The following is a 27,434-nucleotide window of genomic DNA, read 5'->3' as shown; positions in this document are numbered from 1 at the left end:
AATAGGAATGAAAATGAAATTAATATATCAAAATGGAAAAACAAGGAATTGAAAAGTAGATAAATAATACCAGAAGTATGTTAGATTTTATTGAGCCAATAGGGATGTCTTTCAAAGTGTATCTGAAAGATTAACAAAGCATCTAAGTGAAACTCAGCAGAAGAAAAGTAACATTCTAATAATAATATTTGTATGTCATGTTTTACTTTCACCAACATTTCACTTGAGCATTATTGTAGTAGAATGTATTTTCCTGCATTATTGTCAAGTGGATAAACTTAAATGGGAATATATAGTAGCAGCAATATTTTGTTCTGTTTGGGATCCCTAGCGTTACAAATCAAGCATCTTGTAGAATACATAATCCCTTATTCTTATTCTGCTTGGTCTACGTTTCTAATTTAAAGGTTAAATATGAATGACATGAAACATTCTATTAGTGTGTGAGCTTTGTTTTCTTACATTTTTTTTTGGTAAGAGATTTTGATGGTATCCAAATTTATTTTTAAAACACTCCAGGCCCCTACCAACATAAAGCCTTTAAAAATGGAAATGGATGTTACTTATTAAAATGGTAAAGAAATACAATACCTTTGAACAGATGCTGATCCTTTTTTTTCCTCTATTTTTCAGGCCATCCGTTGCACACTGGTAAACTGCACGTGTGAATGTTTTCAGCCGGGGAAGATTAACCTGAGGACTTGCGATCAGTGTAAACATGGCTGGGTGGCACATGGTGAGGAAAATCTGGACTTTTCTTCCTGTTCTTGTTAGGTTCATGTGAATGTGCGTATTTTTTCAGAGCAGTCACTGCCCTGGAGAAGAGAGGGGTCAGCTGTGCTCCAGGAGCTAGTTAACATGCAGGCTGCAGCTCTCAAACAGCATATTCTCGGCTCCAAGGAGTAAGTCTAGGCAAGCAGTTCTTAGCAGAAGGGTGCGATGTTTATAGGACAGTTGGGCCGTGGGGTTCTGACTGAACGTAGCAGCAGCCAGCAAGCACCAGGCCTGATGGAAACTCAAACATACCACAGTTGGCCTTTCAGGGCCTGTACCTCAGAAGGAGGCTGGCAAACCCTCTTTGCTTGAGGAGAATTCGTCGATGACTGCTCACCCTTGTCGTATGCTTTTGAGGCCGCATTTATCCTCCCAGATGTTAAATTTTGTATGGTCCAAGGTGAGTGAGAGAGTGAACGGGAACATTGTTTGGCTAGTATCTGAAAAAATAATGTGTAAATACCCCCTTTCAGTGCTCATCGGGATTGGAGGTGGCCGGTGTTGAATGGGGGCTCTGCATAGGTGTGTCACCTGAGGGTGACCCATGGCCATGGCTGCAAGTGTTGCTGCTTTTTGCCAGATGCACAGAGCTGTTCCATCAGTGTGGAACATTGAGCATTTAGTATGTTCTTATGTATGGTTTATGTGTTTTATGTTCAGGCAAAAAGAGACTTAGAAAATAAGCAGACATTTTCTTCCTAGAATGTAGAATTTTTAAAGATAGGTGATGTTTATAAAAGAAATCTTGGCTTGAGATTTTTTTGACAGCCTGGGGTATTGGCTTCTCAGTCGACATATTCTTCATTCCCAAACTGTGCCAAATATCCAGTGGGTTGTATTTTTATAAATGTCATGTTATTCTAGCAAGATCTGAAGTAACAACACTGGGCCATGCCTTTGAAATGCTTTTAATTTATCATGTACCTTGCTTGTTAGGGTGTGTATGTTGGCATTGTGGGGACATTTCAGCCACATTTCTGTGTGTGAGATCGAGAAGGGATAGGTAGGGTAGCAGGAGAGGAATACCCTGGAAGGGGTGTGCCTGGCAGGCAGAGCCACAGTCCTTTAGTGCCTCCAGGAATGGAACTCCTTCCTGTTTCATTAGCAGGGCCAAAATCTGAAACGTCTCGCAGTCTAGTTTTGAACAACAGATGAGCTGCTGTTAAACTTTTGTAGTCTATGTGTATTACCGCATTCGATGATTTCTTCTCTCTTCCGTATTCATTTCCTAGGGTTGCTGTAACAAAATACCACAGACTGGGTTGCTTAAATCAGAAATTTGTTTCCCCACAGTTCCAGAGGCTAGAAGTCCAAAATCAGGGTGGTTTCATTCTGAGGACTCTTCCTGACTTGCAGATGACTGCCCTCATGTTGTGTCCTCAAATGGTCTTTCTTCTGTGGATGCATACCCCTGGTGTCTGTTTGCATCTAAATGTCTTCTTGTTCTAAGAACACCAATCAGATTGGATTAGGGCCCACTCTATTGGCTTTATTTTAACTTAACCAACCTGTTTTTTTTTTTTTTTTTTAATGTTTATTTTTGAGAGAAAGAGAGCAAGCATGTGCCGGGTACATGAAGGAGGAAACGGGGGAGGGACAGTGAGAATCCCAAGTAGCCTCCATGCTGTCAGTGCAGAGCCCAACGCAGGGCTCTGATGCAGGGTTCAAACTCACAAACCAAAATCAAGAGTCGGATCTTTAACCAGTTGAGCCACCCAGGTGCCCCTAAAACTTAATCAGCCTTTTTAAAGGCTCAGTCTCCAAATATAGTCACATTCTGAAGTACCAGGGATTAAGGCTTCAAGGTACGCATTTTGGGGGAAACACAACTCAGCCCATAACACTTCCTAAATATCCTTCTTTCCCTGAGTAAGTGTTGGCTTTACTAGGTAATAGGTACTAGAGCTTATGTCCCAAGCCCGTCAAGACTCACAGAGGCAGTATGGAATCTCATCCTGGCTTTGCAACTTCAGTGGCTCATAGTTGAGCATCTCTGCAGGTCTGCCTCCTTATCTGTAATATAGGATTAATAATACCTACTTTGATGATTGTTGTGAGAATTAAAGATAAAGCATATGAAGACTTTCAAATAAATAATACTGTGTTGAAAGTAAGAACCTGAACAATGGATAAGCAATGAAAGTAGGTCGATCAGTTAAACAAAGGACTTTTCATTCATTCAGCTCCCTTTTTTTCCAAAGCCATCTGTGTTCCCATCATCTGTCTACGGTGGTAGCCTTGTGAGTATAAAAGTTTACTGTGTCACCAGTTTGTTTTACCTATCCAACTGCCACATGCATATTACATTAGTAGTGTAATGGGGTGAGGTGGGAGAAGAAATATTTCTTCTTTCTCGAATAAAATAAATTATTCGTAGCCAATGGTTGTTACTGAGACTTTCTGAAGGATGTGATTTTTCACTAAACATGAATTAGGCATTTCTGTTATATTAGGCTGTGCTTTTTCTACTGTGTCCTTAGAAATCCTGGGTTTCTGTGATATTAATTGTAGAGTTTCCCAAGTCTGTCTTTCTCTCACCACTGTGAATACCTTGATCTCTCTTCCCCCCTCTCCTCCTTCAACTGTGTGTCCATATACAACTCCAGATATGTACGGGGTGCCTGGGTGGCTCAGTTGGTTAAACATCCAAATCCTGGTTTCGGCTCAGGTCATGATCTCATAGTTTGTGGGTTTGAGCCCCACATCAGGTTCTGTACTGACTTAGGATTCTCTCTCTCTCCCTCTCTCTCTGCTGCTCCCTCACTTGTGCTCTCTCTGTGTCTCAAAATAAATGAATAAACGTAAAAAAAAAAAAAAAAAAAAAAAAAAAAAAACAACAACTCTATGAGGCACCTGAGTGGCTCAGTCTATTGAGTGTTCGACTTCAGCTCAGGTCATGATCTTGAGCCCTGCATCAGGTGCTCTGCTGTCAGCGTGGAGCCCACTTTGGATCCTCTGTCCCCATCTCTCTCTCTGCCCCATCCCCGCACTCTCTCTCTCTCTCTCACATACACACTCTCTCTCACATACACACTCTCTCAAAAATAAAATAAAACATTTAAAAAAAAAACCCAGCCAACTCCAAATATGTACATGCAGACTTACAAACTCCACTCTTCCTGTATTCATTAGGACAAATACGATAGTGAAGGATTGGCTTCCAGCTTTTGAGTTGGCAGTGGGATGAGAGCACCCACTCTTTTTGCCCCTGGCATTCCAACTAGTTGCTTCATTCTCTCCCCCTGCACAGAAAACCCAGAAATCATATCTCTAGTGATTTCTGTGCAGAGGTGAAACACAGCAGCCTTCCTGGCTGCCTTATACAGTACGGTGTCCTATGTGTGGCACGAGGAGGAAATTACTTGGTTTTTTTAGTGTGTGATTTTTCTCTGAAAGTGGATGTAACAGGAGTGAGACTACTGAGACACATCTCATAGAATTATTGTATCGCATCGCTAAACATACTCCACCTGTTAATTGTATTAAAAAAATATTTGCTGCTAAAAGATAAAGATAACCAAATGTCAAATCAAGTGTTCTCTATAAAAAGAACACCTTTTACAAATTGATGGACTCTTTTGAACAAATATGTTCCTGTATCTCTTTATAGTTTCTTTGTAAGATGTTGGATTTCATGGGCCATTATATCACACATACGCATGTGCGCGCACACACACACACACACACACACACACACTCACACACTCTTCCATAGCCTTACACATTTATTCTCTAACCTGCTTCAATTGTTGACATTAGCTCCTTTACAGTAATCTTGAGAAAGATGTTTTAAAAATTAAAGGGAGTGAGTGATTAATTCATCATACTATAACACCTGGGTTTTGAAATTATGCACTGGGCCGTGTGCGTTCTACAGATTACTTCCTTGAAATCTTTAGCACCTTTGAGTCAGAGAGGAAAAAACCCTAAACAGTTCCTTGACTACCAATAGGTATTTCCCACTGAATTAATAAAGGATTTCCTGTTCTTTCTCCCCATTAATGAGTTTCAGCTCTTTCACTTAGATAATAGAAAGCAGAGCTTTATTGAATTTAACTTTATTTCAAAACAAGCTTTTTTTGGTATACGATCTCCATACCTATAATGCGTAATAACCCAGAGTTCCTAAGTTTGTGAATTTCCGTTCAGAGTTCTTGGATAAAGGACTCCAGCATACTGCCAGCTAATTCATTTAACAACTATTTTTTCCTACCTCTATTTGCATTATCTTTTCTGTGTGTTTCCTTCATTTGCCTAAGATATAGAGTGAGTTTTGAAAAAAATTAAAATAAAATTTCCTACAAGTTTTAATTTTCCTTGGTTCAAAAGTGCCAAAATAAGATACCAGGATAAGTAAGAGCAGCAATGGGCTTCTTTACTGGTGACATAAATGTTTATGTTGGTAGAAATTTAGTTTGTTGCATTTTGACCCTTTCCCACCATACTAGAGTAGTAATTCAACCATTCACAGAATTAAAGCTTCAGCCAAAGATTTTATATAGTCTTAGAAATTAGCAAGTATCACTAGTACATACCCAGTACTGGGTAAGTTGTATGGGGAGGGTGGTAGGGATAGTGCTTCCTTCTAACGAGAAGTGTTACTAATAGGACTTTGTTGCCTTTGTAAAAAAAAAACAAAAAACAAAACAACTGGAGACACGGTATAGGGGTTGAGAACTATAGTACTAAGTCACTTCTGTTATTTATTATTTGCAAATGAGTTTTAATGCCTGTATTCTAGATGAAGATTTCATTTCTAAACCATTAAGATAGAGTAGTACAAATAAAAAAAAAATAGTAAACTATGTTCTAAATGATTTTAGTAAATATCTAGTGATAATCCAAGACAACTGGAAATTTTTTTTTCTTTTATGTTGGGTTGTATTTGTGTATTTGAGAAAAGAGGTGGGCAGATTTTAGAAAGGTAATGTATTTAGAATTTTTTCCTTTACTAGATCAGTAATTTTTACTTCCAACAAAGCCCATTTGTTAAAACTACCTTTAAAAAAAATCCACTGTCTCTTAGTGTGTCTCATAAGCATTTGGCAAGGAGATGAGGCTTGATGAATAAAAAATATATTACACAGCTTAATGAACCCCACAGCAGCTTTCTCGGTACAAATTATTTCCTTTATAGAATATTCTGATTTAAACCAAAAGCATGCACCATTCCAACAAGCTGCATGAATGATAGAATTTTCATTCACTTCCAAGTGATCTGAATTAACAGTAGTGTTATTTCCTTTGGCTAAGGTCTGCCTGTGAGAACGCTTGTTGCACCAGAATTCTTGAGACCTTTCTTTTATTATGTTCTATAAATGTGATTTCTCTTTACTACTTGCAGTTCATTCAAGGAGAAGATAGTCCTATGTTATTACTTTAATTACTTGGTCATCAAGCCAGCTGCCTTCCTGCTCATATCCAAACTATTCAGATTTTTTTAAAATGTAAAACGAACAGGCTAGGCCTGCATCGTCTGGATCATCAATGAAGAGATATTTAGTAAGCATCTATCATAGATAAAGTACTGTATCAGGTGTCCTTCAGCTCCTCAGTTCTGTGCCACAGGAGATAGCAGTATAAAGTTAATTTAGTGTCCTATAGTAACCAGTTTTATGGTTTAATGTACTGTAAGACTTAATATTCATATAATCCATTAATTTCAAACCTCTTTTGTAATTCACTGGAAGTAATTTTTCTTTTTTTTTCTCATCATCATTGAATTTGAATTCTCAGCTTTTACTTGATATATCTTATCAGAACAGGGATTTTTATAGAGACCCTGCCCCAAATAGAAATATAAGACCTCCCATTAAATTTGAATTTCAGGTAAGCAATGAATAGTTTTTTTTTTTGTTTTGTTTTTTTAGGATAAGCCTATATCTGCAAATTTAGCTCAGTGGTCCTGTATTTTTATTTGCTAAAACTGGCAAGCATACATCTAAAAACATTTTAGTGAGGCTTAATTTGCGTATTTAAATCTTAAATCAGGGCCATTGGTTCTGAACATTCTGTAATCAGAAACCTTTTGATTATGTTAGTCTTACATTTAGCACCACGAGATCTCAGCATTCTGTTTACAAATTCCTCAAATTTGTTGGCGCCCTGGTACTTTACAAGGATTTAAGCGGAGTGGATCAAAAGCAGTAGTTTTCATTTTATCCCATGAAAAGTCACATGTCTTTATTATTTGTCCCAGTCTATGCTCTTCTTATGAATTGTCTAAACATCTGTGGAAGTCGTTTATTCCCAACTGGTAACTCTGTAATATTCTTCCTGACTTGAGTCCAAAGCCCAGTATAATTAATGTAGTAGTAACTTTTCCTTCTTCCTCCTTTCTTCCCTAGTTTTCTCCCCTTCACACCCCAAATAGATGTCTTTTATCATAAGTAATAAAGCATGACATTTCTGTGACATCATGCTCATTCCAAATAACTCAGCAGTTTCTGTATGATAATTCGTACATTTTTCATGATTGAGCGAGGAGGGTAATTAAAACTGAGTCTCTTCTGACAAAGGGAAAGGTAATCCTCCCAGATATTAACCTACAAGAAAGCTCTGAACCTCCCTTTAATTGAGCTAGAGATTGTCCCAATAAGAGTGAATTTTGCTTTGGGAGAGACTTGTTGCAGGAGGCTGTTTTGTTTAGGATTTGATGAAAAGTGTAAGAAAGGTACTAGCTTGAGTCCTTAGCACAGGGAAGTAAAGACAAGCTTTGCAAGTGAGAACTTGATCCTTTGGGAAGACGTAGGTGTTCGTGCTTCCAGGGCTTTACCTAGAAACAACGTGGGTAGGAACACCATATTCCTCTTCTTCTGGTACGCTGCTTTGGAAAAGGTGGGAACTAATGTAGTATCTGTTTAAAAGAATCTAAGTAGACTTAGTTCTTCCAGATTAGGATACTGAAACCTGGCTTGCCTAGCTGAAAAATTCTTTTCTAGTTAGAGAAACTGGCTTTTTGGTGCCTCCTAGCTCTGGTAAGGCAGTTGGGTCCCCGATCTCTCCATGGACAAAGTCGTTGATCATCTCTCTGGTTATTTTTATTTTAAAGAGCAAAAACAAGGCCATTTTCCTGCCTGGCACAGGAGCCTTCTTTGCTTGACCTGAGGGCACCGTGCCCTCTTCTGCTTTTCTCCTTTACTCCCTGATCATAGCTGATAAGCTTTAAAGGGAGGCCATCCTCACAAATGCAAAGGTTGGGTGCCTGATTGATGGCATTAACTATATTCTTATTGTGTCCCTGAGCTGCTTATTTTGATTTGTTTCTTAGTCTGCCTACCTTTGGGATGGTGCTTTGAACTCCCTAAAATTTTTCGTTTTTAATCACAGCACCAACAGTGCCTCCCCCTCAAAGTCCTGGGCTCTCTGCCTGTTAGCTCCCCATGTTTTTTTTTTTTTTTTTTTTTCCCTAGCTTCTTCTTACTCAGATGGAACATAAGATGAGTCTGGTAAATTCTGGCCTCTAAAGTATGCAATGCCAGTCTGCTGCTAAGGAGTTTCTAGGGAGGATCTTGAGATTGAAACATACAGGGCTGGAGCCCCAGGATATGAAGAAGTTTCAGAATCATAAATGGGAGGCATGATAGAAAAGTAGGGAAGAGTGCAGTTCTGTTTAAGTTCCTGTGCTGCTCTTACCACCTACTATCAGCAGAACTTTGGCCAAGTTACGTAATCTCTATTTTCTCGTCTGTGAAACGTGGATAATGATAGCACCTAGTTTGTAGGGTTCTTCCTAGGATTAAATGAGATAATCTACTTAATAGTGTTGGTTATTGTTATTTCTGAACTCTTCTAGAAGTACAACTTCAACCTCTGAGGGTGTGACAGACATGTTTTAATATCGTTTAGTGGTTAAAAGTTGGCTTTGCCAGATGGTGGTCAAATCTCATTTCCGTCCCTAGTTAGTAAGCCTCAGTTCTTTTATCTGTAAATGTAAATAATAACAGAAATATACTTAAATATCACAGCAAGGTTTTGAGGAAGATTAAAGGGAAGAGTAGACTTAATACCAGTGATAATGTCCAGAGCCTCACTTTTAAGGTACAGGTGGTGTGAGCTTCTTTCCCCTTCTAGGGAAGGTTTTCTTCAGTGCCCAGTGGCAAAGTTTAGGTTACCAGTTCTTTTGGCTGTAGGGCCAAGTGTTCCCTAGGTGAAGTTGTTTTCCCCAGTAAATCCAGTACAGTTCCATTCCTTCCATTTCCCCTAACGTGTCATTTGAGCCCTTATTTGAACAGAAATCAGAAACACTTTTTCCCAGTGGTCACATTTTGAGAAGTGTAGACCAGTTAAAATGAATTGTAAGAGTATTTATCTGTTCAAAGTCCAAAACCTAAATTTTAGTCCTAACCCTAATTTTAGGCAGATTTCAAGCTACTTTTGCCCATTTTCACACCTATCTTGCATGTGAAGTGCTCTGATGGGCTAACCACTTTATCATTTTATTGTACTTTATTACATCATAAATTTTTATATCTTGCTAACGATCCTACAGGAAGCTTAATTGTTTATAGGAACATCTTAATTAACTGGAGTTCACCAGGTTAAGCAGAACACAAATTGAAGGAGTTATAAATGAAACACTCAACTCCTCTCATTTTACTCAGGATGCTCTGTTCAGGTATACGAGGAGATTTCCTTGGGGCATAAGGACCTAGTATGCTTCAGCAATATCATGTTGATACTCTCAACCATCCTTCTTTCTGCTGTGTCATAGTGATGACTTTTTCTAAGCATGGGCCCTCCCCCTACCCTTTATTGAAGAGTGGATGAGGTAAATAAGGTAATTCTGAGGAATTCTGACTTGTATTCTGGGAGGCATAAAATGTTGCTTATGCATCCCATTCCTTACCAGTTTTGCCTTCTAGGAGGGTGGTAGGTGTTTGTAATTCTTCAAAAGCTTCTTGCATTTATCTGTTACTAGTTAGTGAGCGTGTAGCCAAAGCCCTGTATAGAAAGTATTTTAAGGTGTTAGTGTCACAACTGGGTAGAGTCATAAGCAGTGTCTGTTAAGGGGCCCGGTAGTAAGGTCTCGCTCTCCCTGGAGTTCAGGGAGATCCTAATTTTGGCCTCTTAGGCCTCTCAGCCAGCTTGTATGGTCAGGCAGGTGACAGTACAAATGCAAGCTCAAACCCATCTAAATGAAAGGACAGTGTTGTTGGGCCTTAAATTCAGTTTGCCAAGGAATGCAAAGGTAACTCTAGACCTGGCTGTCCAATCAAGAAGCCACTCTTATGGATGTGAGCACTTGACATGCAGCTAGTCCATATTGAGACATGTTGTAAATATAATGTATACACTGGATTTTGGAAATGTCATCTTAAAAAAAATGTAAAATACTACAGTAATAATTGTCCATACATATTGGTAATACTTTTGAGATACTGGGTTAAATAAAATATGTTCTTAAAAATTAGTTTCATTGTTTGTTTTTTACCTTTTAAAAGAGACTAAAAAATTAAAGTACCGGACTTGAATTCTATTTCTGTTAGACATAGCTGTTCTAGGCCCTCGGTATGAGATCATGTATTTGGAGGCCTGAAGCTTAGGTTAGAGTGGTTTACTGGTAGAGTAGTTAGAATTGGTGTGAGAATCCTAAAAACCGAAACCTGAGGCTCTTGTCCTCCCTTCACTCATCACTGTCAGCTCTTTCCCAGTCCTTCGAGCTTTCACACTTGCTGCACTATTGATCATGTCCAGTCTTTCCTCTGCTCTTTTCCTCGGGGAAGAGGGATCCCCCTTGCCCCCAGGAGCAATTAAGTGTTCCCTTCTGAATGAGCTCAGCACACTTCACGGAGACCAGAGGGTCGTTTCTGTGTAATACTGATCCCTCTACTAGCTTGGGAGCTCAAGGAGGGCACTTCTTCATCTCTGTGCTGATACCCACTGCGGCATTGCCCACATGGGAGCACAGGAACAAAGGTTTGCGGAAACTCCTAAGTGTATCTAAGAGTCTCTGACTCCTAATTGCCATTTCTTTTCCAGCAGCCTCTTCCATGCTAAGTGGTAAGCACAACTGCAGACAGCTTGCCTTTAGATTCTGCATTTCTCTTTTCCAGCCTTTCTGTTCTCGCCTTTTGCTGTTTTCTTCTGTCTTTAAACAACAAAACAAGTGAAAGGTAGGTAGGAGGTTTTAGCAGCCTGACTAGCCAGGAAGTAAATTTTAGAGAAGTTCAATTTGTTTGATCATTAACAGATGTTGGCATTTTGGTCTTATTCAGAAGGTACAGTTTTGAGTGAACTATCTTCCAGTTTTATTTAGTAGTTCTTCAATACTCCTTTGCCTGCAAAAATCTGATGGATAGAAATTCTCCCCTCCTCTCTTCGGTTGTCCATGTTTTCCACTATCAGTAAAAATTAAAAAACAAATCAACTTCTAGCATAAAAGAAAACACCTGTTTGGCTTGGAGAAATTGGCCAGGGAGGTCTTTTCTCTGACAGGCCAAAAGCGACCATCACAGGGCCCCTTATAAAAAAAAAAAAAAAAAAAAAAAAAAAAAAAAAAAAAAAAAAAAAAAAAGACATTTTTTTTTTTTCTTTATTTCATGTGAGCATTGGCAGAAACTCTGACAAGCAGTTCTTCATATTTTATTATGTTCTTGTCTGCAGAATCTCTGTCAGGCAAAAACCTTGTCAGCGGAAAACCTGTCGTAGGATCAGAGGAGACAAAAACAGGTGTCACACAGGCAGTCAAAACTGAAAGAAAAAAAAGATTAGGCTAAAGAGAGAGAGGCAGACAATTACATTAATGCCATTGCTTTTATCTTATAGATGTGTGTTATTATCTCGGGGTGCTGAGTGCGCAATTGCCTCAAAGAAAAGTAGACAGGAGACAAGGGGAAACTTGATAGTTATTAACTGAAGAGGCAGTGTGTCAAAGCTGGATGGGGTTCAAAGTTTTGCAAAGGAAAAAAACTGCAGGCAGCAAGCAACGGCTGTGCGGTTCTGCTTTCGGCTACATAAACCTAGTAGCAATCTAACATTTTCTACTTGGAAACAGATCATAGAGAGAAAAATTAATGAAAGATTTCATTTGGAAGTTTTTGGGGTAACATTTATCCTATGTACATGTGACTGAATCATAATCTTTTCTCTCTTATAAAATCTTGCCACAATGTGAGGCATGGTGAGGCATGAAGACAGGCATTTGTCAGTTCAGCTGTGTTGTTTGGATATGTTTAAAACACCTATTATCAACACACTTTTAATTAAAAAAAGCTATTAAGAAGCCCTTTTACTAAGTGTGAACATCTGTACATGCAAGCTGTAAATTAGGAGATCACATATGTGTGCCTCAGTCAGAGACTAAATGAAGTTGGCAAGTGTTTTCTAGTACTGGTTTTTAAATACAGTAAAAAAATCTAAAGGAAAAGTTGCTACGTTTTAAAATTTGGATTTATTTTTATGATTGTGCCTTTTAGTACTAATTAATAGAACTTTTCTTCTATGTAGAAGTTAGGGCCATTGTTATTACCAAATTGGTAACCAGAATTCAAAGAGCTGATCAATGTCTCCCCTCTTTCTTTGTTCACATCTTTTCAAGAGACCTGACTTCTTTTCTGAGAGTTTGGGCTCATTAAATATTGGTGGTGATATAAAATAGTTTCATTTCGCCGACGGCTCAAACTCTGAAAGATATTTAGCTTGTTGATAGCTCCTACATGTCAAACAGCTGACCAGTAACTTTTGGCTGGGATGGCAACTTTAAGTTTCCTGGTCTGCTTAATCATACATTGATCATGTTAGTGGAAAAATCAGCAAGGATTGCTCTAGCCCTTAACATTTTCTGTTCATGCATTTAACGGTTAGTTTAGATTTTTCCTAAGACTGCCTTCTTAACCCCTTTTTTATGAACAAATCTTTATATAGGGTCTTTTATCCCTCCAGTCACAGATGCAAAGCAGCTTGATACTTGATATATGCATTAAGCAAATCCAGCAATCCAGAAGAAAACACATAGGAGTGTCAAAAGTGTGTGTGATAGCCCAGAGTTTTAAGGGATTATGTTGGGGGAATAAAAAGAAAAAGGTAAAGATTGATTATAGATTTGGAATGAGATTTCAGGCTGACTTACTGGGAGAGGGAAGGAAAAATACTTGTGACACAAAGGTGATGTTTATTAAAAAAAAAAAAGACTATAATCATTTCTTTCTTTCAGGTATTTCCTACCAGATGCTGGCTTTTTGTATTATTTTTCTCGGTTTTGAAATAGTTCTTCATTGTATGTGATAGAGTTTAAAGCATATGTTGTATAAAAAATAAATATGCCTTGCATTTATGTTTCCTTAATGAAATTCTTATATACATATATGCTACTTTAAGAAAATTAAGTATTTAAAGCTAATAAATTGGGAGTAGGGTAATTACTCTCTTGCAGAAGAGTACATTTTTTGTATAATGAAACGACTTAATATCATGTTTTTCAAGTAATATATTTCAATAGTTACTTTTAAAACAAGATACGTTTTGTAGTCAGTGTACATTTAATTCATTTTTCTGTAAATTAAATAAAGCAAGGTTTGTGTAGTCTGCTTTCAGCTAGCCTTATTGACCAGAGTTCGGATAGAACAGCAAGAGTAGAAACAATCCCCCAACCTGGTTGCAGCAAGTAGATTCAATTACCAAATCTCTTCCTAGTTTTACTGTCAAGTTTGTAGATTAAATTTTCTCTTTTCCCCTTAACCACTTGTAATGAAGTTGCTGTAAATGAGGAAAGACATGCCCCCAAAAGTGGGCCATGTAAGGAAGAAGGAGAAGAAATAAAACCAAGGAATTATTTAATCTACTAGCCAAGAGAGTGAGCTCCTGCATAACCAAGCGTTGACAGTCTACTTTTATGTGTGCCTCAGTCAGACTTTAATGATTTCCAAAGTCTGTTGTGAAGACTTTATTATGCATAAGGCCACAGGGGGGAAATGCCAATCAGTTTGAAATATTACTACATAATCTCAAGTGGAGCTCAAATTTTACCCTGGAATAATTGTAGGTGTTTGTGTGTGCATATCCACATATTCTGAAAGCTAAATGTCAACTAGGGATGATTAAAATCCATAGGATGGTGGGACCTCATTGGTACTACTCTTGTCCCCCTTTCCTTGCTACAGATTAGAATCACATTCGTAATGAACCAGAAGAGTATTCATATACTTATCCCTCATGTAGGAAGGGACGAGAAAAAATCAAGAGCCATTCACATAAGGCATGATAAGGTATAGTAATGTAATTGGAGTTTATGGAGGCTCTGTAGGTTTTTGTTTTATTTTACTTAAAAATACTGACACACTGTTTGTTCAAGGAAAAAAATAAACCCTTCACACATAAGGGCTGACAGCTTTTATCACCAGGCTTGGGGATCAACTCTTTCAGCTATATATCATTCCTTTTCTTCTTTTTTTAAAAAAAATTCTCGAAGCAAGCCTTCTCCTCGGTATTAAGTATCCTAATTAATTCAACCTTGACAGTTACAGTTAGAAAGTTGTGACTTAAATGGAACATGAGTTATTTTGTACTTAAATTTTCCCCAATTATATGGTTCTTTTCCCCAAAAGTAGTGAATAAAATTGCAGATCTAAATATTACTTCAAGTCATAAGGAATTCTTTTAATAACAGTCATTGTCTGCCTTCATGATCGATTCTCTGATTCACTAAAAAGTTTTCAATATGTCATCATTGCCATTTATTAATGTTTTCCCCAAGTGCTATGGCTTTTATTAGGGTCTGGCTCACGATCTATGAGTAGGCTAAGCCTTTGCCTTGCGCCCTGATGCTCTCTCGCCTAGTTAGAGAGCTGAGTCTTATAATGGGAAAGGATTGATGTTATAATGATTCCAAAGGGTCCCTTTATGATGAAATTCTAAATACGCAAAATCCCATTAAACCTGTAGAAGTTCATGGGCTAGCTACATTGAAATGACATATCATTATATTGGGTATAGCGTGCATATTATAAAGTATGATATAATTGGAAGTTATTGGTGATATTAGCAAGAATGAAGAGCCACCCACCCTCATAAATTCAGAGTATTTGGGTATTTGAAGTAGGAAAGGGAACAATATTCCCAGTGATCAAAACTTTAAAATCTGACCCCAGAAATTGCTCTTAGAAAATCCTGTCCCTAACAACTTTATTTCTGAACTCTTACAGTAATTGTGGAATGAATTCCATAAAACAGTCCCTTAAAAAACACATGTTAAATGTTAATCTATTAGAAATTAAAATCATGCTCTTTGACCTGGAGCTCCTAAAAGCTGACCACTTGATGCTGTTATAATTTAGAATCCGAGGGGGAATTGAGGCAAGAGACATGGGGTTCTCGAAACAATTAGCTTTCCAGTTTAAGGCTCACTTGGCCTTTCTCCCAAAATGAAAGAATGAGTTTCTTTACTTTTTCTTTCTTACTTGTAAAATTGCTTCAAATTAGTATTTAAAATTTTAAAAATATCCAGGGCAAGACTGGAAATTAGTGATATAAAAGATTTCCTTTTAGGCCGTTTTCATACAAATTTTTCATTGTTTTCCTCTGCAAAGTAGGTGGCTTTGAAAAGTTGCCTCACTTGGCTCACTCCTGATTGAATGGCTCTGAGCTTCACACTGCCATGTCTGAACAGCTGTTACATGGAGTCCACTGGACATCAGGGCCTGAAATATTCGAACATATTCCTGGGAAAACCACCTAACTCACTTGAATCTGGCTTTTAAAGAAAGTTAGGTTTAAAAAAGTTGTGGAAAACTAAGAACTATAAACTATCACTGAGAGCCAGTTTTCTAGGATCAGTGAAAAGCACTTTTATACTCCTACATTAAGAAAAAAAACTATCTGAATATGTTCTTATTTCTGTGACCTTCACAGAAAATATTAGAAGTGAAGTCTGTAGAATTACAGGTTTACATTTATTTTAATTTATTTGAAGGTTTGGGGAGTAATTCCTGTTATTAAAAATTGAAATAAAAAATAGTTATTCACATTTCATTTGATAAATGCAAGTTCTTTTATAACCACTCTTCACCCACCCACCCCCAGCACTATTTTATACTTTTGAAAACAGAATTTTGTAAAGAACATTACTTTGTTCTTTAAGTTAGCAATATTGTTAAAAGTGTATATTCGTATTTATTATATATTTTGCATTATGTTTTATACTTAATTTGCATTTGCTTTATACATTTACATTAATGAACCATAAAAATTCTGGCTGTTTCCTTATGTTGATTCTGTTTTTAACAAAAATGAGTTTTTTTCATCCAGACTTATGTGTCATTTTGGGGTCTAATCCTGTCAAAGTGTTTATTAAAAGTTTGATATCCAGACCTCAATTTCTCCTTTGTTTTATAGCTAGAAAATTACTAGTTTAAGCTTTGGTTTTTGCCACTTTAAGGAAATCCGGGTAAATTATGTTCGCTCAGTTATCTAATTCACAGTTTAAGAAACTCCTGTATGAATTTTCTTTTTCTAACTAGTATCTATATTGTACAGTTAAGCCCTTTTCTTTTACCAGATAAAATTCCACATACTAAAAAGAGATTCATTTATCTACTGGCTTTTTTTCTACAGACCTTTTATAAAAGAAAAATAACCTTTTCTTTGTAGATGCTGTTCTTACAGTCTTAATGTGTGACTCTTCTCTGACCTCTGTCCAAAGTCTGGACCAGCTATATATACCTTTTCCTATAGCTATGAGGCCATAAATCTAGCACATTGATCACAGATCTAGTGATCTGTCCTATGATTTTCATAATGTCTGTACATTATGTTCTAGTCTACGCACCATGTCATCAAGCTTATTTTAACAATACTGGATTTCATCTTGCTGTTATCTAGAAATCCATTGGATGCCCCCAAATAATTCTCAAGTAGTAGGAAAGAGAATAGATTATGCAAGGCTTGGTCAGTTTCTGTTCAGCTAGCAGCCCCACCTCACTCCCTAAACTGCCACAATTACCTACCTCCACTGTTCTCTAGAGGAGTATAAAGATAAAAGGAGAGGGACATGGGTGAAATTAAGAATTTGGTGGCACAGTAGAATCATGCATTTAGCTTTTCAGTGCAAATACACTAATGGTCTTTTTCTATATTATGTTCACTTAACTGTGTTTATCCATTCAACAATATGAGGGCTGGACACCCTTGAGTCGATTATGTGTCAGATATGGTTGCTGCTTAACATCAGGCTCTTGTGATAAAATGGGCACATAAGTGACCCAGTAAATGGGCACCATATGGTTGGGATGTACATGTTTGGCATACATCATTATTGAGACAGTTGGCTCTTAGATGAAGGGACTTCTCCAGAGCTCATGGAAAAAGAAAATGGAACTTGAAGCTAAAAGAAAAATTTAGTCAGAAAGGTAAATAAGAGGGAGGAAAGGCAGTTAAGGAACAGCATTGAAAACAAAAAAAATTTTTAATGTAGTTTAGCAGATGGAACCTTGCTTGTGTCTCCAGCCTCATCCTGTATTATTCTGCTACTCTTTCTCATGTGCTAGCAGAATTGGCTTTGCCTAGAAGAGCCAATTAATTTGTTACCCATTTAAATTATGTTCTCATGTTGCATACCCAGTTTGTAATTCTGTGCATTAATGAGTATGTTTAAGATGTCTGTTTTCCTCAGTAGCCTATTAATATTAACTTCAAGGTGGCTTGAATCATACCTGTTTTGTTCTCCACTAAATCTCTAAAACTTAGCATAGTGCCTAGAAATATTCATTGAGTGACCAAATACTAAAGTGCTAGGAATGTTTGAAAGGTAGTGTATAGCTCATTGTGGTTGGAACAGAGGCCTGTGTCAGTTACTAGGATGGATAGTAAATTGATCTGGCCAAGGTTTTCTGACCCAGGTTAAGGACTTTGTGTGAAGGGGGAGTAAGGTGGAAAAGAGCGACTTGTGGGTTGTATTTAGGTTGTATTTAGGCCAGAGAGAACAGAGATAGACCAGACCATCAGGGGTTACTTGCAGTAATGGAGGTGTGAGAGTCTAAAAGTCTGTGCTAAAGTGGTAGAAGTTAGGCCAGAGAGGAGGAATTGATCCAGGAGAAACTGTGGTGAAAAAAGTTATGTGTACTAAGTAGCTTGAGATAATTTTGAATGTTTTTGCTATATATAATGTTCAGTTAGAAAAAAACCACCAGCAAGATAGAAATTTGTATCCATGGTGTGGACCTCAACTATATGAAAAAAGTAGATGTAACTATATCAACATGTGGACATTAGCAGTTTTTGGATGATGGGATTATAGATGATTGTTTTATTGTTGTCTTTCATTTACAGCGTTTTTTCAATGAGTACTTTTGACATATCTAATCAGAAAATAACAACAGTAACACAAAGGTTTGTTTCAAGCCTAGTTTCCTTAGTTCTACTTTTCACAGCACTAAGGGTCAAGTACATGTTTACAGTTGAGGACATGGAGCTTGGGTAGGTTAGGATTCACATGCGTAGAGTAAGAGTGGTTGGATTCCTAGAGGCAGCTCCTCTAGAATCCTGATGGCTTCCCGGGCATCTCTATTGATTTCCCTTCTACACCCCAAACTAGAAAATCTTAGTCGTCCTGTATCTGTGTCTCATCATCTCTGTAAGCATCTGTTTTCTTCCCCACACTTTTTAGCTTGGTCTTGGTTCTGTGTTCTTCCTTCCTTGCTTCCTTGAGTTAAGGTAATGGTCTTCAAGCTTTTGGCTTGCTTGCCATTAAAAAGAGTTTTGAAAATGAAGAGCCATCCTAACATTTTCATATACTAAGTAACTTGCCAAGGTCATACAGCAAATAGGTAACAGAGCTCAGATTTGAACCTTTGGAATCTGTCCTTAAGAAACTGTCCCTTATTGGGAGGACAACGATCTTTTTTTTTTTTTTTTTTTTTTTTTTTTTAACACTGGGAATTTTAAATCATTGTTTTAAGTCATTATTATTTTTTTTATCTCCTTAACTCTTGTTTCCAGTTCACTGTCCCCAAATTACCTTACTATAAATGCAATCATATGTTCGCTGATAAGTCTTATATCATTCAACTTATACATGCCAGCCACAAGAATTAAGAAAACAATGTAAATAGAAATTTTATTGTTTAATTTGATCAAGATGATAAAATCCAAAACAATGTATATATTACAAATTTTTATGATTTATTAAGCACAAAATGGATTTTTGTTAGAAATAAAATGGATGGGGCTATAATTTTTTTCTTCCCAGATTAGTTCATATATCAGGAAATGAATAATACTTCGTGTAAGAAAGAGAAAAAGGTGCACTATCATTCCTCCGTTCTGCAGATACTACTACTGAGATACTTGCTCACATTAATAGGTGGGATTAGCAACTTTATTCCATCATCATTCAGTTCTTAGAAGTCATTTCAAATTACATGCCCAAAACTACACAATGATCAATTAGTTCTGTTAAAAGGAAAGAAATGAAAATCACATACCTTATTACCTAGATGTTGTCATAGTTATTCACCAATTCAGTTTCTGGAAATTTTAAACCTATTAATGCCTATTTATAAATTTAGCTATTAGTCTTTCATTTAGAGGCATATTATTTATTCTAGTATACACAGAAAAGATTGAGGAAATAAAAATACTGTATTAGTTCAAATAGTTTCTGCAATATGCTTTTTTTTTTTTTTTGAAAAGAGATACTTCTGTCATTGCAGATTTAGTTATCTTGACTGAAAATTTTCACCAGTGCTCATGGTCAAATCATGCTGCCAAATCTAATTTAATTTTCATTGGAAAAAATTGAACTCACATTTCAATTCAAATAAAGTGAATATATTAATATGCATTTTGAGAAAATTATTAAAAAATCAATATGTTGTAGACTGGATTTCATAGAGTAGATTACTAAAACAGTCTAGAATAAAATGTGGAGCTAATAAAATTATTCACTTTACAATAGAAACGCTATTTCTTATTAATTAGTTATGATGTAATATAATATAAACCTAAGGTTTTTATGAAGTGAAAAATATATTAGAAGTCATGAATAAAAAGTCACGGTCTTACTTTGATAATGGGGTTCCATGTGTGTATCACAATATAGTGTTGGATTCTAAGAACAAATTAGGTTAAGAGTCACGTATTATAAAAAAATTTATGGGGCGCCTGGGTGGCGCAGTCGGTTAAGCGTCCGACTTCAGCCAGGTCACGATCTCACGGTCTGTGAGTTCGAGCCCCGCGTCAGGCTCTGGGCTGACGGCTCGGAGCCTGGAGCCTGTTTCCGATTCTGTGTCTCCCTCTCTCTCTGCCCCTCCCCCGTTCATGCTCTGTCTCTCTCTGTCCCAAAAATAAATAAACGTTGAAAAAAAAACAATTAAAAAAAAAAAATTTATTAATTTGCCTAGATCTCATGGCCAAACTTTTTGTGTATTTATGAAAGAAGTTACGTACTGCTAAAAAGTAAGTGCTTTAGCATTTAGATCATAATTTATGTTAATTTTACTTTTATTAATAGGATGTGCAAAATATTCAAAATTTTATAAAAAAATAAGATGAAAATGATGAATAACCATAACTGAAATATTTTGATATTATTTGATTAAATAATACCTTATTAAGTGATCAGCATAGTTTCTGAAAGAAATCATGTAAAATTTCAAATCTCATGTTTTATCTAGTGTGTCTTACAAATTTTGTAGGTCTAGGAAATATTCAAACTGAATTTACTGAATTTACAAGTATTCATATACTCAGAGCCTTTTCTTCCAGGTGATGATTGCTACTTTTAGGGATGAGTGTCAGGATTAATTGAAAAGAATGGTTTAACTTTTAATATATTGGGAGGCAAAAGCCATTTTCAGTATTGGACACTTTGGCTTTGCTCTTACAGGATATTTTCTAAAGAGTGATTCGTTATTCAAATAGGTAGGAATGCTAGAGGTGAGTGCATTACTCCTGTCCCATTTTACATTCTATCTGAATTCTGAATATTCCAACATAGACCCACGTATCAAGTTCTAGCTACCCTTTACCCATATAGGTATAATCAGGAGAAGAGCACCCCTTCCAGGTTCTTGGTGCTTTTATTAATCATTAAAGGAGGCTTTCACAAAGCCTTATTTATTTCAGCACCCAGGAGAGTTTTCCACACTGAGTCAGCACAGCCGTATAAGGCCAGTCAGAGGATACACCATTATTTTGTAAAGAAGGAAGGGTATGGTTTTTTAAAGGAGAAATGTGAATGGCTAATCTGTATGTGCATACAGGCCTGTTCTCAGGTGGATCAATTTTAGGAAAGACTAAATAGAGGATTACAGGGTCTGGAAATTGAGTCCCCATGTCTGCATATTTCTCAGAAGGCCTTAACCTCACGTGTAGGCCCATCATAGTTTGAAGTCCACCAAGTTAAGGCATCTCCCAGTGGAGTATTGCAAACATGTTCTACTCTATACACTTGACTCTAGCCCATCCCTTCACCCAACTCTGTCTGTGATTTTTGGTGTGGCATGTGTAATGGTATATGTCAGAGTCATCCGTTTTCAAACTAACCCTGACCATCTCTCTCTCGACTCTTCCTCAGAGGGTGTTGTGGCTCTGTGGCTGAGGTTTGCTCAGCACCTTCGTCAGTGGCTGTTTAGTTACTGCTGACCATGCGCCATATCCCTCAAGCTGACAACTATTGTTTTAGTTAAACTTCTAGGCCCTTGTCAAAATTTTGTATCTAAAATTATAAATCATTCTAATGTTATAAAATATTTAGTAATTTCTATGTCCTGTTAACAAGAAATAAAATTATATCATACACTTTCCATAGCTTTGGCCTTTAGTACGAAGGCTCCATAGATTGCCCATCTGATTCTTTTGTACTTACCTCTAACTATTTTGCCTACAGTATTACACATTCTTTGGGTAGTCTATTCTCTGACACATATCAGTGGTTCTCAAAGTGTGGTCCCTGGCCAGCAACATCAGCCTCCTGTAGAGACTTATTAGAAATGCAAATCCTTGGTCCCCACCGCAGACCCAATCAGAAACTCTGGAGGCAGTGGTCCAGCAATCTGTGTTGTCTTAAGCCCTTGAGGTGATTTCTGATGCACATAATGTTTGAGCAACCTAGATTGCTCTCCTCCTCTCTCACTTGCTGAATTCTTAGTTGTCATATAAGACAATGCCTTCCTGGCAGAGTTGCCCTCTCTTCTGTATCCTACAGTACTTTATCAAATCTCTTTTCTGGCATTTATACTGATTGCATCTGTCTACTTTTGAAGGTGGAGGCCACAACATAAATTACTTTTGCATCTGCATGCAGCACCTACCTTGGTGATAAGTTATTAAGTGCTGGTGAATAAATGAATGTATGCATGAATGAAGGAGAAGAGCAATATAGGAGGAGTGGTGATCAATAAGGTCAGCTGCTGTGAAGAGATCATGGAGAATAATGAAGGAAAAAAGCTATTGGATTTCATAGTAAGGCAGGTGTTGGTGACCTTTGAAATGCTTGCTTCAGCAGAGTGATGGGCAAGCAGCCCAGATTGCTGCGAGTTAGGGACTTCCAACATGATGAAGATTTGCAAGTTTCCAGACTTATTGACTGTTTATCTGAACATGTGGTGGAAACAGAATTTTCTTGGGAGAAATAACTACGTGACCTTAGTTCAGTTACTTAACCTCATTGAGCCTGTGATCTCTGAATAGCCAATAATAGTAATACTGTGTGATTTTTTATTTTTTAAAGGATTAAAGTAGATCATTGTAACCCCCTAGAATGCCTGACATTTACTTAGTACTTACATGGTCATTTCCCTTAGCCCCCCACCCCCACATACAATTTATTTAATAATGCTGATGGTGTCCATTACCCTTTGTAAATTTGTATAAGATATGAAATTGTTAAGGATACCTTTATTCCAGTCATTGGAGAAATTGTGAATTACAATTGGAATTGTGAATTGGAGAAATTTGGGCTGGAACTAGTTGAACCATTGATAGCTGCTTTGAAATTACATGGTATCCAGCTGGAAAAGTACCCCCAAAAGTGGAATATTTTTTGATACAAATTATGGAATCCTACTTCAAGCAGACATATAAGGGGAGTGTGTGGAGAGAGGTTTTTTTTTTTGTTTGTTTTTTTGGCTCATGTGGCGGAAAACTTCAGGGGATAGTGCCAGCCTCAACACTGCCATATCCATATCTTCTATATCAAACAGTATTATCAGTGGTTGGTCTTTCTCAGACCATCTTGCAGACTGTCTTCTATATGATTCTCATTCTCAAGCATATGTATTAGCTACAAATATCTAGGAAAGGGAAGACTTACCAGGAGTTCAAAGTAAAATCCTACATTCAATCTCACCTTTCAGACTTAGGTCACTTGCCCATTCTTAAACCAGTTGCTGTGGCCAGGGGCCTGGGATGTCCTGGTTTTCCTGGCCTGGCTTAAGGAACATTCTAGTCGATGGAATAATTGGTACTGAGTGTAGGAGAAGAGTGGCTCCCCAAAGGGAAATCCAGTTTCTGGTACCAGAGTGAAAGGGAGTAGATGCAAAGCAGACAAAGCATTTGATAACATCTTATTGTATACAAAAGTGCTTTTTTAAAAACTGTGCTTCCAGGAACCCTAGGGGTTCCACTGAAATGCTTAAACAAGTTGAAGGGAAGAAGAGAGGAACAAATGATTGGAAGCTCTCTAATCCACATGCACTCCAGCTTCACCAAGGGTAGCTTTCGTTTTATATATCTTTATATCCAGTTTTTGTTAAGATTTCATTTCAGGGGTTCCTGGGTGGCTCAACCAGTTAAGCATCTGACTTTGGCTCAGGTCATGATCTCGTGGTTTGTGGGTTTGAGCCCCGTGTCAGGCTCTGTGCTGACGGCTCTGAGCTTGGAGCCTACTTCAGATTCTGTCTACCACCTTCCCCCCCCCCCCGCCTCTCTCTCTCTCTCTCTCTCCCCTTCTCTCTCTGCCCCTCCCCCCATTCACTGCCTCTATCTCTGTCTCTCAAAAATAAATAAATATGAAAAAAAAAGATTTCATTTGAAATGGAATTTGGGGAATACCATTGGTACAGGATAATTTAAGATGGTTAGACGCTTCAAGTATAAAGGTAGGTGACTTTTTTCACTTATTCTCATGAATAAGTTCTTGCCTTACCTCCCATTCATCCCCATTGGCCCACCTCATGTTCCTAAACCCACCAAGACTCAGACTTGAGTTCTCCACAGTCAGATTCAGGAAGATCATGACATTGGGCAGACATCCAGTTCTTAGTTTATTGTTATTATGACACTTAAAAAATTGTCACTTACCCATTGCCCACCTAGGAGACATCCCCAAAAGTGGTTGACAACTTGGTGACTCGGTATGATCCAAAAGCAGAAAATTTTGATACATTCAAGAAATTTGACAGATAATAAATAATCTTTGATGATCTGTTTAAGCTGAAGTTTGTAGTTGACATCTGAAAGCTGGGTAGTTTAATATTTTTCAAGCCTTCATCTGTGGCTCATCTCCTAGGTAATTTCTGCTTAAATCACACTCTCAGGTTTTTCCTCTTATCTACTGTTGACGTTCTTTAAATACCTGGCCCACCCTTTCATGCTCCATATGTTTATGTAAATAAAGTTTTATTAGAACACCGCACACCATTAATTTAAGGCTTGTCTGCTCTTCCTCTTTAACAGCAGAGGTGAGTACTTGTGAAACAGAACATATGACCCACAAACCTAAAATATTTACTGTCTGGACTTTTACAGAAAATGTTGTTGACCACATATTTATGTGGCTTATAGTAGTATTCTTACTTTTTGACATATGGTGTATTTATGAAGAAGAATCAGGTAATGTCCTTATCATATTATTCTCACTTTCTGATGTTCTCAAAAGCATTTTTAGGGAAATGTTTTTGCCTTATGTTTCCAGTTGTGCTCTTTCAGTTCTTTGAACAACTTCTCAACAGTTTAGTCCTTTTCAACTTCTTAAACTGCCAGCCCTTTTTTGAAGAGTAGGAGGGAGAGAGTGACAACTTTCCACCCAGCCCTTGCACACATAGTACACACACTTGCATGTACTTAATGCATGGCTATAGGTACCAAACATAGGTACAAAAATCGAGATTTAGTGTCATCTTACTTTCCCTCTACTGAGCCCGCTTGGTTTCATATTTGTGGTCATAGCAGTGTATTTGGTGAAGAAGTATTTGATGCAGGCCAGGAGGGTTGATGAAGGGAAATGGGGAGAGGAGCAGATTTTCCCTGACCTGGCCACTGGATTCTTTAAGCAGAGCAGCTTACTCATCAGAAGGCTGAATAGAAAAGCTGTATTTGAAGAAGAACAGGGATAATAATACCTCATTCCTGCATTTTTGCAGTCTAAATGCCCTGTGGAGTGAGAGAAGACTTCAATCCCTAGGCTTGTGAATCCCTTATCTTTCCCAAACGTTAAATTAATTTTTAAAGCTATTTATTCAAAGTTGACTTAACCACCAGAATAGGAAAGATCAGACAAATCAGCTTCAAGAAATGAAGTATGAGGAAACCCGAACTCTTTGACAAAGTATTCCTGGGAGTAAATGTGTTGAATGAAGCCAGCGGGTAAATGATAAGGGCCTTTACACTGTGGATGTAAGAAAGCAATTTATCAAGAGTACATGAACTCTCTGGTGACCATAAGTCAGGAGGAAACGAGAGTGGAGGAGGAACCCTGGAAAAAATACATTTGAAATACTTAAAAAAAAAAAATGTGTGTGTGTGCATGTACTTTTAAATACCTGCATTAATATGCAGAAATACTGGCATATTAAAACAGGAGTAGCTCAGTGTGCACATATACAGTTACCTATACTGTGAGGAGGTCAGGTGGTGGGAAGAGTGGTAGAGAAAGGCCAGGCATTGGTTTAGAACTTGGAGAAACCTTGGGCACTCTCAGGTGTAGTTATGATTTGAGTCTGGTTGTTGTCTGGTATCCATTTCCCTGACTTATGAGTTTAGATGACCATCTTTCAGGCTCACATGTTTATCTTTTCTAATCTCTGGAAGGTCATATGTGTATAATTCTGACAGTTGATCTAAGGCTTTTGTGTTCTCTTAACCAGTTCAAAGCACCTCTCCTTCATTATCTCAATCTTTGCAGTGTCTCTTTGAGCCTTGTAGATGAGACAATGTTATCTTAATTGTTCACATTAGAGAAACTGAGGAAAATGTAATTACATTATCTGCAGTAGCGTTCCCAGGAACTCAGATAAGGATGGGGACTGGAAGGTATGACCTTATCTTGGCTTTTAGATCTAGATGTAACTTCCTACATACGAAGAGAAAAAGTCCTCAAGTGTTTACTGCGAGAATGGTCATCCTGTTTTCTGTACTGACATAATACTCCTGAAATACACAGAAATTCTTCAACTTTGATTTTTCTCATTTCCCACCCCTCCCCTTTTTCATCTGATTCTAAACCCTTATCATAACTGTTAATAAAAAGGGACTAGGTTACAATTTGTATTTTTTTTTGTGAACATGCCAGGGAACATTAAACTGTCTAACAGGTGAATAGCAAGAGGGAGAGTTGAAAGGACTACTTCTTGGGATAATCCTTGCACGCTAATTTCGTTTGAGTTAAATTACTAGCCCTCTACACAGATGTCACACTTTCCTTATTCCCTCAAATTAGGCCTTTTACCCCTGTAGTCTAAAGAACGTGTTCCTCTTCCTCTTTAAACCACTCAGGTATTTCTGATCTTATTCAGAAAACTGGTATCCGTTGAGCCTGCTCTTATGGCAGGAGTTGGGAATTGTTTGTTGGTCTGTCTTTGGTGAGGGGTGGAGGACACCATGGTAACTTGGGCTGAGCCATAGTTCAATTAGCAAATTAATTAGGTTTTTAGAGCCAGCCACAGTCATTTAGAAACATTCTCAGTGGCTCTCTTTTAAAAGTCAAATGTGTTTTGCATTTGCTGTCGTCTGCAATTTATAAACCATCAAAAAAAGAAAAAAAAGCAAAATAGGAAGGGGGTGGGGAGAGAACTATTTACATTGCAAAATTTTGCTTCAACATCTGTGGTTATGATCCATCTGTAGACATGGAGCCCTGATAACTTCCAGTGACTTGTTTCTACTTTCTTTGTCTCTGTCCTTTCCCTTTCCGGAACTTTGGTGGAACCACCACAGCCTTGGATAAGCTCAGCACGCAGCACCTATACCACCCCACCCAGGTGGAGATTGTGCAGTCCAACGTGGTGTTCGACATCAGCAGCCTGATGCTCTACGGGACACAAGCGGTGCCTGTGCGGCTAAAGATCCTTCTAGACCGTCTCTTCAGTGTCCTGAAGCAGGAGGAGGTGTTGCACATCTTGCACGGCCTGGGCTGGACTCTGCGGGACTACGTCCGGGGGTACATCCTTCAGGTAGGGGGAGGACGATGAAGCTCGTGTCTGGGCAGCTCTAGGAGGGCTTGAGGGAGAACCCTTGCAAACCTGGTCTCTTTCCTGCCCCTTGCAGGCCTGGGCATGCACACCCTCTTCTGATGAAACTGGTCCTTTTGGCAGGCTTGTCAGGGAACCGGAGGGAAGGCAGTGTGTCCCAGCACGCTGGCATGGGGCCTCAGTGGCGGATATTAAAAAGGAAAAAGTGGCCTGTTGCCTAGTGTTGCTTTGTTTGCATCTTTTTAAATGCAGTGCTCTCTCCCTACAACATGAGCTTCCTGCTTCTCCAACAAGTCTGACTGTAGCCCTACTAAAAGG

At 37.9% G+C, this 27,434-nt stretch overlaps 1 protein-coding gene across 1 annotated transcript in view; it reads left to right on the top strand.

Moving 5' to 3' along the window:
- LOC115499845 (zinc finger protein basonuclin-2) overlaps window positions 1-27,193 on the top strand; it is a 163,715-nt gene extending 136,522 nt beyond the window's left edge. The window contains exons 2-3 of the mRNA XM_032595634.1: window positions 634-736; window positions 26,863-27,193. Of these exons, the coding sequence (XP_032451525.1) occupies window positions 634-736; window positions 26,863-27,116 (357 nt within the window). The 3' untranslated portion in view covers window positions 27,117-27,193. The remainder of the gene's footprint in view (window positions 1-633; window positions 737-26,862) is intronic.
- The last annotated feature ends 241 nt before the right edge of the window (window positions 27,194-27,434 follow it).

The sequence above is a fragment of the Lynx canadensis genome, chromosome D4, assembly GCF_007474595.2.
Source record: "Lynx canadensis isolate LIC74 chromosome D4, mLynCan4.pri.v2, whole genome shotgun sequence".
NCBI lineage: Eukaryota > Metazoa > Chordata > Mammalia > Carnivora > Felidae > Lynx > Lynx canadensis.
This window is presented reverse-complemented; position numbering and strand designations above follow the sequence as displayed.